Genomic DNA, 13,650 nt, shown 5'->3' with positions numbered 1-13,650 from the left:
GTGTGACGACATGTTACAGTTCTTCCTCATTTAAGTCAAACGAGTGAGCCAACACATTGGCTTCCTGAATGATCACTAGTTTGTTTCACTTGTATGAAGTGCCAGCTGGCCAAACGGGTTTCACAGAGTGAATTATCATCAAGTGCTGTGGACTCTCAAGGAGGGAATTTTATTTTACCTACTCCTAAGATGGCATTACCATTCAAAGATGCCTTTTGGGTAAGTTATTGTAGAGGTAGTAGTAATTCATAAATAATTGCTGTGGTCTTTGTGTTCACATTTGAGAGCTGGCACTAACGTGTTTTATCTAACTGTTGATCTAAGTGTTATGTAATAAACGTTGAAATGGGAACTTCTGTATAGGCTATCAGTTCAATGCAGTACATGGTAGCCAGCTGTTGCATACCTATTAGTCGACCGGTTTTCAATTTTGTTAAATTGTTGAAAATGGTTAGACGGGAAGAATTGCAACTATGATTAAACACATGTCCTGTTGATAATCATTTTGGAAGCCTTATAGCAGTGCTTGTGTCTCCTCTTATATCTAGATGTGAGCACTTATAAACACGTATTTCTTTGTGCAGCTATACTTTTATAACAATTTACAATTTAGGCATTTAGCAGATGCTCTTAATCCAGAGCGATTTACAATAAACAAGGTAATACATAAATAGATCAATACATAAACATTGACAAGAACCATTTTTTTTGGTAGTGGTAGACCTTGAAATGTGGTACACCTCTTCCATGCTTCCTGTAACAGCCATTGTAACTATGTTGGTCTTTGATCTTTAGGTTGTGGTGCCTTGACAGAACACTAATCTTTGTGGATTAGTGTTCTGACGAAGCTGCCTTGTGGCAGCAATCACAACTTCTGGGTTGATTTGCATGGGACGGTTCATAAAATAATCTGTTAACCTTTGCAAATTAAGTCAGAGTATGCACATTTTCGTTTATCTTTAACAATGTATCTCTAATAGTACTTCATTATCTTTGATAGATTTTAGTTGAGTCATTTTAGTTTGGTCTACTTCAACAGCCTACAGTATGCAAAAAGTGTGTGGGTTGACACAAAGGTTGCAGCAATCTACAGTAGTTTAATACATGGGGTTGTACAGTACTGGGTTTTCCAAAGTGGGTGAAGACTAAGAGCTTGTTTTGTAATTTGAAGTTGTGTAAGGGATTTTCATCCAGATGCAACACGGTTTCTAACAGATTTACCCTCACTGTCACTATGTAAAGTAGTGGTGTGAAAGAAAAACCTGCAGCCTACATGATCATTCATATGGTATATTGAAATGGTTGTGGGTTGCTTTATGGTTTTATATCAAAGCAAGTAATGTTTGAAATTGAATTACTATGTAACATATTGTATGGTGTTTTTATAGTGCATTTTATAGTATTTTGTGCTTCTAGGGAGCGGACTTCATCAGCAATGGCGGGTACGAGACCCTAGTTCAGAGACTCTCTGATGGCCGTCGGACGTGCAAAGACATAGAGGATCTCTTAAAAATGAGGTGGGTGCCTGAAGTTAATGTCAACATTTTAATATTCATAAAATATGTTGTGGGTTTACTTGTATATGGTTTGCTTAATGTGCTATAGGGCATCAGCAGAGGAGAGATACGGAAAGGAACTAGTTACAATAGCACGCAAGGCTTGCGGTATTTATGAAATCAAGTAAGTGTGTTTTTACCATAATGACCATGACACCTGCTGAAAATAACATGAACTGGTGGGGTTATCTGTCGAGATGTCTGAACATGACAGCCAACTACACAAGGCTTAACTGACTCACTTTCCATAATGCAGAAAATGTTATACTGCAGTTTACTCACAATAAAACGTGTCCTGGTCATCCTGTTTTTGCAGCACTCTGAGAACATCTATAGATGATCTGAAAACACGTGAGTATCTATGATATCACAGGCGTTATTATTTTAGGAAGGCTTCACGAGTACAACTTCCTATGATGGTTGTTTGTATTGATTTTCTCAGTTTCTCAGTTCTCCATAATTTACATAACTGAATGTGTCAGATAAGCAAAATGTGGTGTGTGTGTGTGTGTGTGTGTGTGTGTGTGTGTGTGTGTGTGTGTGTGTGTGTGTGTGTGTGTGTGTGTGTGTGTGTGTGTGTGCGCGTGCGTGCGTGCGTGCGTGTGCGTGCTTGTGCAGAAATTGAGAATATAGGAAACCTGCACATCCAGCTCTCTGGAACACTCAGGGAGGAAGTGAAGAGAATGGAACAGTTTCGAGAGAGGCAGAAAGAGCAGAGAAAAAAGGTGAGAATGCAGAAGGAAATTACAGGCCAAGTGTGACTCCGCTCTTTATAATAATGTATTTACAATTGTGTAAATACAAAAGGAGAATGGGGACATGTTTTTTTTCCTGTGTTGATTTTCCATAAGCCAGGGGTTCTCAAACCTTTTTAGGCCGTGACCCCAAAAATAAACATATTTGAACTGGGGACCCCCACCCCGACAAGCACTTGGAATTGTAGGTATTACATTTAATGTGACTTGGTTCCACGGATAAATATTGTGAAAATAGCAGATCTACATGCTTTGCGAGGCGTTGTGAGCATGTAGAACGGCACTTTATAAATGTGCAGATACCCTGTATACACTTATACTGTGTGTTGGTTTGTTTACCATCAATCTGACTAGCCATCGTCAAAGAAAAGTGAACGCCCACTCGGTTTGTCCCTCTTACAGAACTCTGTCTCGAAAGAATGGGACCCCACAAAATAATTTGGGGACCTCACTTGGGGTCCCGACCCCAAGTTTGAGAACCACTCCCATTAGCTGTCAATAATTGATCACTGAATTCAGGAAGTGGCATGCTCTTTATTATGCTACTGGACTCTGGCCATATAGCTGTTGTTTGTGTACATACAGTATAACATATACATGAACTTTTAACTTTCTCTCTAAGTTTGAAGTTATGATGGAGAAAGTCCAGAAGACAAAGGTCTCCCTGTATAAGAAAACAATGGAGGTGAGTATCTAAATGTCACATAATAGCATAACCTTTGACTGTACTACCTATACTGTTAATAAGCATGTTAATAAAAGTACTCAATCAATCAAAAAAACATGCTTTTCACAAATAGCATCGTTTCAATTATTCAACACAATGGTGTGTTGTTGCGACCGTTAGGGAGCAGTTTACTATGAAAACCTCCACCGGCCGTCCGTCCGTCGGTCGGTCGGTCGGTCGGTCGGTCACACGTCACACGTCACACCTTTGCCCTGCTCATATCTCCGCATCAGTATATAGGGCTTGTTTGTTTATTGTATGACATCACGCCACATCATCAGCTGTGGACTCTGTGATGTCATCGTATCGCATCAGTATATAGGGCTTGTTTGTTTATTGTATGACATCACGCCACATCATCAGCTGTGGACTCTGTGATGTCATCGTATCTCCATATATGGCCATCTCCGTATATGGAGATATAAGTCGTCCATGCCCAAGTATGGGCTGGTGAGGTCAGACTTTGTGTGATGCGTAGGTTATCTCCATATATGGAGATTCAACATTCCAGGCAATGCTCTCTTCCCTGGTGAGAATTGCCCCTTTATATAGGGCTTGTTTGTGTATTGTATGACATCACGCCACATCATCAGCTGTGGACTCTGTGATGTCATCGTATCTCCATATATGGCCATCTCCGTATATGGAGATATAAGTCGTCCATGCCCAAGTATTGGCTGGTGAGGTCAGACTTTGTGTGATGCGTAGGTTATCTCCATATATGGAGATTCAACATTCCAGGTGTAACTATGGCTACCCGTATGACGTGAGAGGTGGAGGTTGTGATATTTGTGGAGATAAGCGACCAACGGTCGCTTATCTCCCGATTAGGGAGTCTTACTGGTGGTAGTGGTGATCTGTGTCTTAAAGCGTCATTCCCACCAAGCACGATAACTATAAAGATAACTTTAACTATATTGTTGTCATATTGTTTTTTTATAGTCTGTGTGAACACTGCCATCCACACTAAAACTATACTTTTATAGTTATAGTTATACATTAGTGCACATTGTGAATGGCCCTTTATGCATAAGCATGACAGCCAGGTCACGACTTGTCACACAAACAATATTGCATATTCCTGTAAATAATCATCACACATACCACACCTTGCACAGTCAGTCAGGCTCTTGGAATGGCCATGTGCAATATACAGAGGTGAACCTATTTCTTTCTGTCTGTGATTCTGTTAACGGCCCGCCAAAATAAATTGCATCTTTTTGTTTTAACATGAAGTAATTCAGGCATCATTATGCAGAAACATGCACAATGTTCTAGTAAAGCCATTAGGCTACTAATAAGAGGAACATAAGTTCACAAGCTCTAGTAACGTGTAACAATGACAAGTAAGATCAAAAAGGGTGGAGAGTGAAAATGCGGATATGACAGGTTAGATTAAGTAACATGTGGTTTTTTCTTTTCTTTTTTTATGTCTAGCAGGAAGTAATATTATATTTTTGGCACTTGCATGCTGCATTTATCTGCCATGTTTTCTGCCTCCTTTTTCTTGTTGTAAATGTTTAAAACCACACGGAGGTGCCTGGTGGCATGGCCAGTTGTTGACAGACTGCATGCACTTTGTGGGCCCGAGACAAGAATACATACTGTCTCTCTTCTCTGCACTGTCTGTCTGTTTCTCTGCACTGCCCTATCTGAAATAGAGCCCCCCCCCCCCCACACACACACACACACTCTGTGAGGTGGTGTTTAGGCTGTGTTGTACATTATCTTCCATCTCTCTCCTATCTCTAGTCTAACTCGTCTGTCTGTCACTCTAATTTAGTAATGGGTCGACAGTGCTGCATTGTCGGTGCTTTAGCAAGTGCTTACTTACTTTTACCTATCCTCTTCGTCCCGGGTGGGACATAAGGCCACAATCATACACTGCCACTGAGCCCTGTCTCGTGCTTTGGCCTGCGCTTCGTCCCATGAGAGACCCATCTCCTTCAGCTCTGTCATCACCGTCCTTCGCCAGGTGTTCTTTGGTCTGTCGTCCCAATTGGGGTACATCTCAAGGCAACTTTGGGTAACCGTTCATTGGGCATCCTCAATACATGACGAGCCATCTTAACCTGCGTCTCTTTATCTCAAGAGACATATGCCAGCTACCGGTCTTCTTATAGAGATCCTCATTCGAGATTTTATTTGGCCAAAAGATGTTGCAGATTCTGCGTAAGCAACTATTGTGGAAGACATCTACCTTTCTCATATCCTCTTTTGTTACTCTCCAGCACTCAGAGCCATATAGCAGGACAGCCTTAACATTGCTGTTGTAGAGCCTAAGCTTGGTTTTGAGGCTATATTGTTTGGACTTCCAGATGTTGCGAAGTTGGCTGAAAGCACCTCTTGCTTTGTTGAGATGCGTCTTGATGTCTTTTTGTGTTCCACTTTCACTGCTTATAAGGCTACCAAGGTATATAAAGTCATCAACACATTCCAACACCTCTCCATCGATGGTAATTGGAGGTGCTTTTGGGCTATTGATGCACATCACCTGGGTCTTTTTCTGGTTGATGTACAGACCAGTTCGCTTTGCATAATTGCATAGCCGGTCTGACTTTTCCTGGAGGTGGGTACGAGTGGATGACATGACTGCCAGGTTGTCTGCAAAGACAAGGTCTTCCATAAAGGAGAACATTATTATTATTCATTGTCTTACTCCAGATTGAATAGGAAATGACTATGTCATGGTGTTATCAAGGATGACACTACATTCAAAGTGCTCGTAGAATGTCCCAATGATGTTGACAATTTTGGAAGGTATTCCATATGCCCTTAGGATCTTCCATAGGCTCTCGCAATGTACACTATCAAATGCCTTCTTAAAGTCAATGAAGTTAATAAACAAGGGGGCATTCCACTCACTACACTGTTCGATAATGTTGCGTAAGGTAAAGATCTGATCGCAAGTGCACTGAAGCGTTAATATGTTCTCATTTCCAACTTGAGGCAACAGTACTGAGATCAGATGTTGATATCAAATAAACATTTTCCAGTGACTATTAAATACAATGGAGAAAAAAAATGAAAAAAAGAAAGTGTCCCCATTATGCAAGTAAATAACATTCGATTGTGGTTTAATAAATAGGTTTAGGCATACATATAAAGAGATTATATTATAATCGGCAATGCAACGGTCTCCTCTGTTGCACCCGTTGAGTGCCTCACTTGGTGTATGTTTAATTCCCCTCCCAGTCCAAAAGATCCTACGAGCAGCGTTGCAAAGAGGCTGATGAGGCAGAACAGGCTGCTGAAAAGCTGAGCGGTGCGGCCACAGCCACTCCCAAACAGACTGAGAAGGTACATCTTAACATTCAGGGCCATCACAAGAGGGGGAGAAGTGGGACTGACTTACTAGGGCCCAAGGTGGAGGGGCCTGGAATTATTGTATACTTTAGCTATTGAAAAATAGCAGATATACAAGCTCACAGCGCGGCACCGAGTGCCGCGCTGCGAGCTTGTAGATCTGCTATTTTTGAAAAGTTGTGAAAGATTTGTGCAAATCTTTGAATATATGTATTTTTTAAGCGAACATTTTTAACTACATTTTTGCTTCTGGGGGGGTCCCTGGAACTAAATATTTTGAGATGGGGGTCCGTGGCCAAATACATATAATTTTGGGGGTCCTTGACATGAAAAGGTTTGAGCGCCACTGACATAGAAACCTTGATTTTTCAAAAAACCTTAGAAGGATTTGAAATATTCAAAGACTTAGACAAATTTTCAATTTTTTTCAAAAATAGTTCTGCAAGCTTGTGCGCTGTGAGCTTTTATATATGCTATTTTTCAATAGTTAAGGCACAAAATAATGTGTAATAATGCGTTCCCAGTCTAAATGGGTTAAACCCCCTCCCTCTATGAAGAACATTCATGGGGGGCCCGCAGTGAATCCTTGTACCCAGGGCCCAGATTTTGGTGTGACACCCCTGCTAACATTCATTATACCTGGCTGAGAGTCTGCCTTTACAATGAGATTGTTCCATATATTGGCAAAGTCCATACTCCATCGAGGAACATATTTGATTTGCAGTACTGAATGTGAACTGGTGAGACAAAGCGCTGCTATAAATGTTGTATCATTTAACATATTTGCACTTTGTCTGTCGCAGAGACAGACAACGCTATTTCAGACTGTGATGAACCCCGGCCGTTGCCTTACAACCAAAGACATTCCACCTGGCGTTTTATTTTAGGGCAAGTTATTATAGATGAAAATGTGCAGATCTACAAGCTCACAGCTCATTGAAATGCAAGCCGTTGTAAGCTTTTAGATCTGATATATTCGTTATCTATTTGTTGTACAACGTTGATGAGTATAGGGCTTAAGTGGTTAAGCTAGCCAGTTGACATAATAATGTGTTATTACAGCAATAATCATCATTATTTTATTTCCTTTACAGCTTCACAACAAATCTAAACAGTGCCGTGAGGCAGCAGGGGAGGCAGGTAAGAAAGAATAAGTAATGCATAATAAAATACATTCAACAGGGAAACATTTAACAACGTTGCTGTTTTTAGGTAACAAGGACATAAAAATAAACATGTTCTAGTCTTCCCCGTGCCCAAAGGCAGAAGATTAACCAAATGTATTTTTGGCATGGTGGACATGATCACTTCCTTTTTTATATTTGGTATTCCTGAAATAGGCTGTGAGGTGTGAACAAACAGATAGAATCACATTATGTAGATACTGTCATAGTGCCTAATGTGCTGATGGCAAAGTATACATTGAATAGGATTTGAAAATGTTTTCTTAGCCATTATTATATTAATTTCAAATCGATACAAAACATTTTAGATCCGCTTTTTTCATTCTACCATTTTTTAAGCAGAAAAAATAGAAAGCAACAATTCTATTTTTTCTGCTTAAAAAATGGTAGAATGAAAAAAGCGGTTTCCACAAGATTGATAATGTTTAATTAAATTACTGATCGTTTTTTATAATTGATTAAATCGAGCAAACAATGTTACAAAACTGTAAAATGTTTTTATGAATGAATGTTTTAGAATGATAGATTAATCTGAAAATGTTTTACTTTTACATAGAGAAACAATACGTGTCAAATGTCGAACAGCTCGACAAGATTCGTCAAGAATGGGAATCCACGCACAAAAGCACATGTGAGGTAGAGTTGAACATGAACATTTTTATAATCTAACCTCCATTGTCCAATCTGTTTGGTAGAGTAAGTTAATACAATATAACTTATACAATTGTGGTTATGTTTAGTCTCCCTGCTCTTCTATTGAGACATTTCAAAGATCATGTCTAAAGTCATGTCTCACATAGACACAGGATCTGACACGAATATTGACCTGATGCAGGGGCGTCACAAGGGGTAGGAAAGTGGGACTGAGTTACTGGGGCCCAAGGTGGAGGGGCCCTAATAACTTTATCTATTGAAAAATAGCAGATATACAAGCTCACAGCGCGTCACCGAGTGCCACGCTGCGAGCTTGTAGATCTGCTATTTTTGAAAAGTTGTGAAAATGTGTGAAAATCTTTGAATATATGTATTTTTTAAGCGAACATTTCTAACTCAAATTTTGCTTCTTGGGGTCCCTGGAACTAAATATTTTGAGATCGGGGTCCGTGGCCAAATACATATCATCTTGGGGGTCCTTGACATAGGTTTCTTGCACACATTTTCACGATTTTTCAAAAATAGCAGATATACAAGCTTGCAGCGCGGCACTCGGTGCCGCGCTGTGAGCTTGTATATCTGCTATTTTTCAATAGTTAACATTCATGGGGGGCCCGCAGTGAATCCCAGGGCCCAGAATTTGGTGTGACGCCCCTGACCTGATGGTCAAGATTCAATTTATCCCCAGGCACAATTAGCTCAAAGGTAAAAGTTTCAGCACTTGCGCAGGAAACCAGGTTCAAATCCGGGGTAGAAGAGGAAAGTTAAACTAACCACGTATTTAAAATGTTCCTCTTTCTGTACCATAATACTTACACATACTTAAGCAACATTACACGAGAAGGTGTGCATTATTGTGGTTACTGGCACCCCAGCCTTGCTGCAGGAACGAGCCGACAGACCAGTTCCGTAGGCAGGGCTGAAGTAATATCGTGTTTATACAACAGTTGCCCTTAAAAAAGAAAACACGTCAACTTAATTTCATTGTAATTAAGATATTCGATTGAAATGTAAAATATTTTAATGCCAGATTTTGCCACTATGCCCCTGAACTTCACATGAAAACTCCTAGCGTAGCCGCTTACAAGGCATCGCCTACGGAAACAATAAAAGCGAGTGCGTGGTTATTTTGCGACCGGCACAGCTGATTTCTTTGTTTGATGAGACCCGTGTGGTAATGCTCATTATTTGCACGGGCTATTTCAACCAATCAGATTTCTTTGTCGGCACTACCTGTTGTATAAACACTATATCTAACTATTAATTTAGCAAATGTCTGTCCGTCTGGCGTCCGCCGTCTGACCGCCTGTCTGCATGCTGACATCACTGATACTAAACAGTGTCCACGACATGGTAACAGCCTCATGCACATTTGGAGATCAGCATGCTGACATCACTGATACTAAACAGTGTGGCCACCATGGTAACAGCCGCATGCTGAAACAATGCTAAAATTTGAAGACTACAGTATGTCCGCTGTCTGTTTGCATGCTGACATCACTGATGATATACAGTGTCACCACCTTGGCTGTCTGTCTGCATGCTGACGTCATACTCTGACGTCATAGTAATGACATCACAGACTGATACAACAGGTATTGCACAACAATGGTGACTGTTCTGCCCAACGGGCACCCATCTTGAGTTCTCCAACATTACTTCTGAGACACCTACATTCAATCCCTCATATACTGTGAGTGTGCATACCCCCCGGGCACAGGACTAGTATACAGTATTGTGAATTGTTATTATTACGAAATACGTATTTTTAACAAGTCCTTTATCTCCATATACATTTTTTTTTTTTTATTATTTTTTTTTTTTACTTCTTTTCTTTTCTTTTTTTGTTGTTTTCTTTTTATGATAAAAAAAAATCTGAACAATCTTATAACTAATCAATGTCTTAATTCATGAATACGTAGGATAGGCATTCACAAGCTTTGAGCTTCTGCCTATTCCTTTTGATCACCTGTAACAATGATTATATGAATGTATGACCTGTATAAAAGTATGAGATGATCAAATAAACTAAACTAAAGTATATAATTATACAATTTTGTTTTTGTAGGCATTTCAGCAGCAAGAGGAGGACCGCATCAACATTCTTAGGAATGCCCTATGGGTGCACTGTAACCATTTCTCTATGCAGTGTGTCACAGATGATGAGGTGGGCTTCCAGTTTTTCTTAGTCAATTATGATACACACCCCAACCCCATATCCAATGTGTAACAGATGCTTAATGTCAAATGTGTGTCTGAATCGTCCACAACATGCTTTTTTTCAGTGTTTCGAGGAAGTGAGGCGAATGCTGGAAAAGTGTGACATCATTGCGGACAACAACTGCTTTGTTGAGATCAAAAGCACAGGTTCAGTTCCACCAGGTGGGCACACCGGCGCCCTGCGGCCTTCCTTGTTTGGGATTTGAATATGATAATTAACATTATCTCTCATCCACTGCTTAAACAGAGTGTTTTGTTGCTTTGGTAAAAAAATTAAAATGCTGTTTCAAACTGAAACGGGCTGTTTGTGATAGAGCTTCAGCCCTGAAGCCTTGGGCCCTATTTTCGTGCATGCTAAACCCTAAACCCCTAAAGTTCTTTGCCTTTTTTTTTTTACTATTTTGAAAAACATTTTTAAATACTTCAAATAGCCAAATAGCTACATCGACACCTTGTGAGCTGAGCTTAGATACGCTATTTGAACTATTTAAAAATGTTTTTCAAAATAGTAAAAAAAAGGCAAAGAAGTTTAGGGGGATAGGGTTTAGCATGCACAAAAATAGGGCCCTTTGATTTGAATAACTATTGTTCCTCTTATTTTACTATTATTTTTGTGGAAAAGTGAGGGGGAAAAAGAAGAAAAGATTCACTTAAATAACACAATTCTGATGGTCTTTCCTTAGCTCCAATTGTGTTCCAAGATTTCTATAAGAGGGAAGTCCCAGATGACAGTAATGGCAGTGCCAAATTTGTAGGAGGAGTCATGAAAAGGTTATTTTTTGTTTTTCTTGCATATTTAAAACATATATGTTGGTATTTCTGGTGTTATGTGCAATATGTCTCTCATGTCACCTGTTATATTATTTAATATTAATATCTACTTTTCATGATTGCTAGGTTTACAAATCTTCTGCAAGGGAACCCTTTGAGTGGCACCAAAACAGAGCAACCGCCAAAACCTAATGGTATGGTACCAAACTGTTGCAAATATGTCTCTGTATGATGAAGCATCATGGTATAAAACCATGTGATTAATACTACTAAAAAGGCATTATTTTCCCCATATTGTTATTCAATATTTTTCACCACCAGATGGCATACAAGTCCAACTAATGATTTTGTGGTTGCTGTCAGAAGGCTCTTATGCAAGGTTCTTCAACGTTTTCAGGCCAAGGGCCCCTTAGTTGAGAGAGAGATGAAGCAGGGACCCCCACAATCTGTTCATAGATTCCATATAGTTTCATTGCTTGACAGCACAATCATCAATGTATTTTGGATTCATGTCAATTTGTGTTTTCAGATATTTAACCACTTGAACCGTCAATACTTAATAAACTTCATCTTTCACTCTCTACTCAGTCTGCTCTTTTTCCCCTCTACACCAAACCTCTTTGCCGAAAATAGCTGATCTATAAAGAGCGAGCTTGTAGATCTGCTCAGAATATAGATGCTAGGGTTCAAGTGTTTAATATAAAAAAGGAGAAAAACCTTTCCATCACATAAAGATTTGGAGGACCCCCTGTAGTAACTCTGAGGACCCCCTAAGGGTCCCGGACCCCCTGTTGAAGACCCTTGCTCTAATGTTTCACATTAAGCAGCTGTAGTCATTAGTATCAAATAATGCTGTAAACCCTAACCCTTGGCTGTCTTTCTGTGACATCATTCAGCCGAGACATCAGATGGAGTATATGCCTCCATCCCCGGATTTTCAGCACCCTCTTCACAGAGCCAGAAGGAGTTCACAGCTATGTATGACTACATTGCCCAGGTCAGGCGTTCTACTTTTGCACAAAACTACTCTCAGACTTGTGTCCTGTGTTAAAACAAATTGTTATTTATAGCAACCATTCAGGACAATTACTGTACATCAATATCATCTCATTGAAGTGCAAAATATCAGTAAATATAACTATCTTGGCTCATTGTTTTCCTTTATTTCTTAGGGTGATGATGAGCTTTCTATGTCTGCTGGGGACATTGTGGTGGTCATTGAGCAAGGTGTAGATGGATGGTGGACGGTAGAACGGAACGGCCTGTCTGGACTGGTGCCAGGCTCTTACCTTGACCAAGAATGACCTTATCTGACTCCTCATTTTGGAACTGATAAACAACCGCATCTCATTTTTGAACCACACCCGTCCAAAGAGCCTTTTGGTTTCACCGTTTTATGTAGATATTGTACCCTGCTGCATAACCTTGAGTTGAAAGAGCAGTGGATTATTTATTTCTAGTGTTGACATTATGTATTTATTTTATTTGTTTCATATTTAAAATGTGGTCATACCAAATAGATGTGGGGAATTACTACTTCTACTACTACTGTACATGGTCTGTTAAGTCAAGTTATTCATAGACATACTGTACAGTGATTGAATATCACCTGTGTATTGGAGTTCTGAGTGGTTGGTTTATGCATTTCATTTTAACTGATTTATTACATTTCAGTAGTTTACATTCATATTCTGCCCCTCAAAAATAGAAATGTCAATTCACAATTGGGCATACATTTCATTCTCAAAGACAAATCCTTTAATACCTTTAATGTTTTTCTTTGTTGTTTAAGGCACTGGTATAACTCAACTGATGTTCTGAGTGAGCATGTGACGAAACCCTGCTATGGTATATTGATGTATTCCCATTCATTTTCATTTCTATTCTCTTATCCTCTCTACATTGCCTTGTGTGTTAGCATTTCATATAGTAATTTCCAAGTTAGATAGCATGCACCTGAACACTGAACTGTAGGACCTGAACACTCATTGCACGCACATTGAAATATGTATGTACAACAGAGGATTAGGATCAAGACATCTGTCTTGTTGCGTGAATCCCTCAAACCCCACCCTCATGGGAAAGAGCTGATCTTTAACCCTTCTTTACAGGGACCAGGCCCACTTGTTCCACTAACAAAGGGCCACAACTAACAGACATTTGCTTTGTGTGTTAAAAGCAGTGATTCTCAAAGTGGGGTCCTGGGACCCCCAGGTGTACTTGAGGGGACTCAAGGGGGTCGACAGCAAAATGAGGAAACTTTTTACAACTTTAACCTACTTCTTTGACTATTGGAAAATAGCCGATCTACAGGCACAAAACTCTTAATGGGGTTCATGGCACAAAATATCTTCAGATGGGGGTCTGCGGCCAAATTCAAACAATTTGAGGGTCCTTGACATGAACATTTGAGAACCACTGGTGTAGAGAAAACTACAAACTTGAATGTTCAAAGTAAGCTCCATTGTGTATACCAG

At 39.8% G+C, this 13,650-nt stretch overlaps 1 protein-coding gene across 1 annotated transcript; it reads left to right on the top strand.

Annotated features, from left to right (window-relative positions):
- Positions 1-189: 189 nt before the first annotated feature.
- Positions 190-12,477, top strand: pstpip1a (proline-serine-threonine phosphatase interacting protein 1a; the record flags this gene model as incomplete). Its single annotated transcript, XM_080736082.1, has 15 exons — positions 190-219; positions 1,417-1,517; positions 1,606-1,680; positions 1,873-1,907; positions 2,175-2,281; positions 2,934-2,996; positions 6,234-6,338; positions 7,439-7,484; positions 8,085-8,164; positions 10,251-10,349; positions 10,468-10,564; positions 11,086-11,173; positions 11,300-11,367; positions 12,070-12,170; positions 12,346-12,477. The coding sequence occupies 15 exons, from the start codon at positions 190-192 to the stop codon at positions 12,475-12,477; spliced, it is 1,227 nt and encodes a 408-aa protein (XP_080592208.1).
- Positions 12,478-13,650: the final 1,173 nt, after the last annotated feature.

This window comes from Nannobrachium achirus, assembly GCF_963921795.1.
Source record: "Nannobrachium achirus genome assembly, chromosome: 11".
In the NCBI taxonomy this organism is placed as follows: Eukaryota; Metazoa; Chordata; class Actinopteri; order Myctophiformes; family Myctophidae; genus Nannobrachium; species Nannobrachium achirus.
Note: the sequence above shows the minus strand (reverse complement) of the source record. Positions and strands in the feature narration are given on the sequence as shown.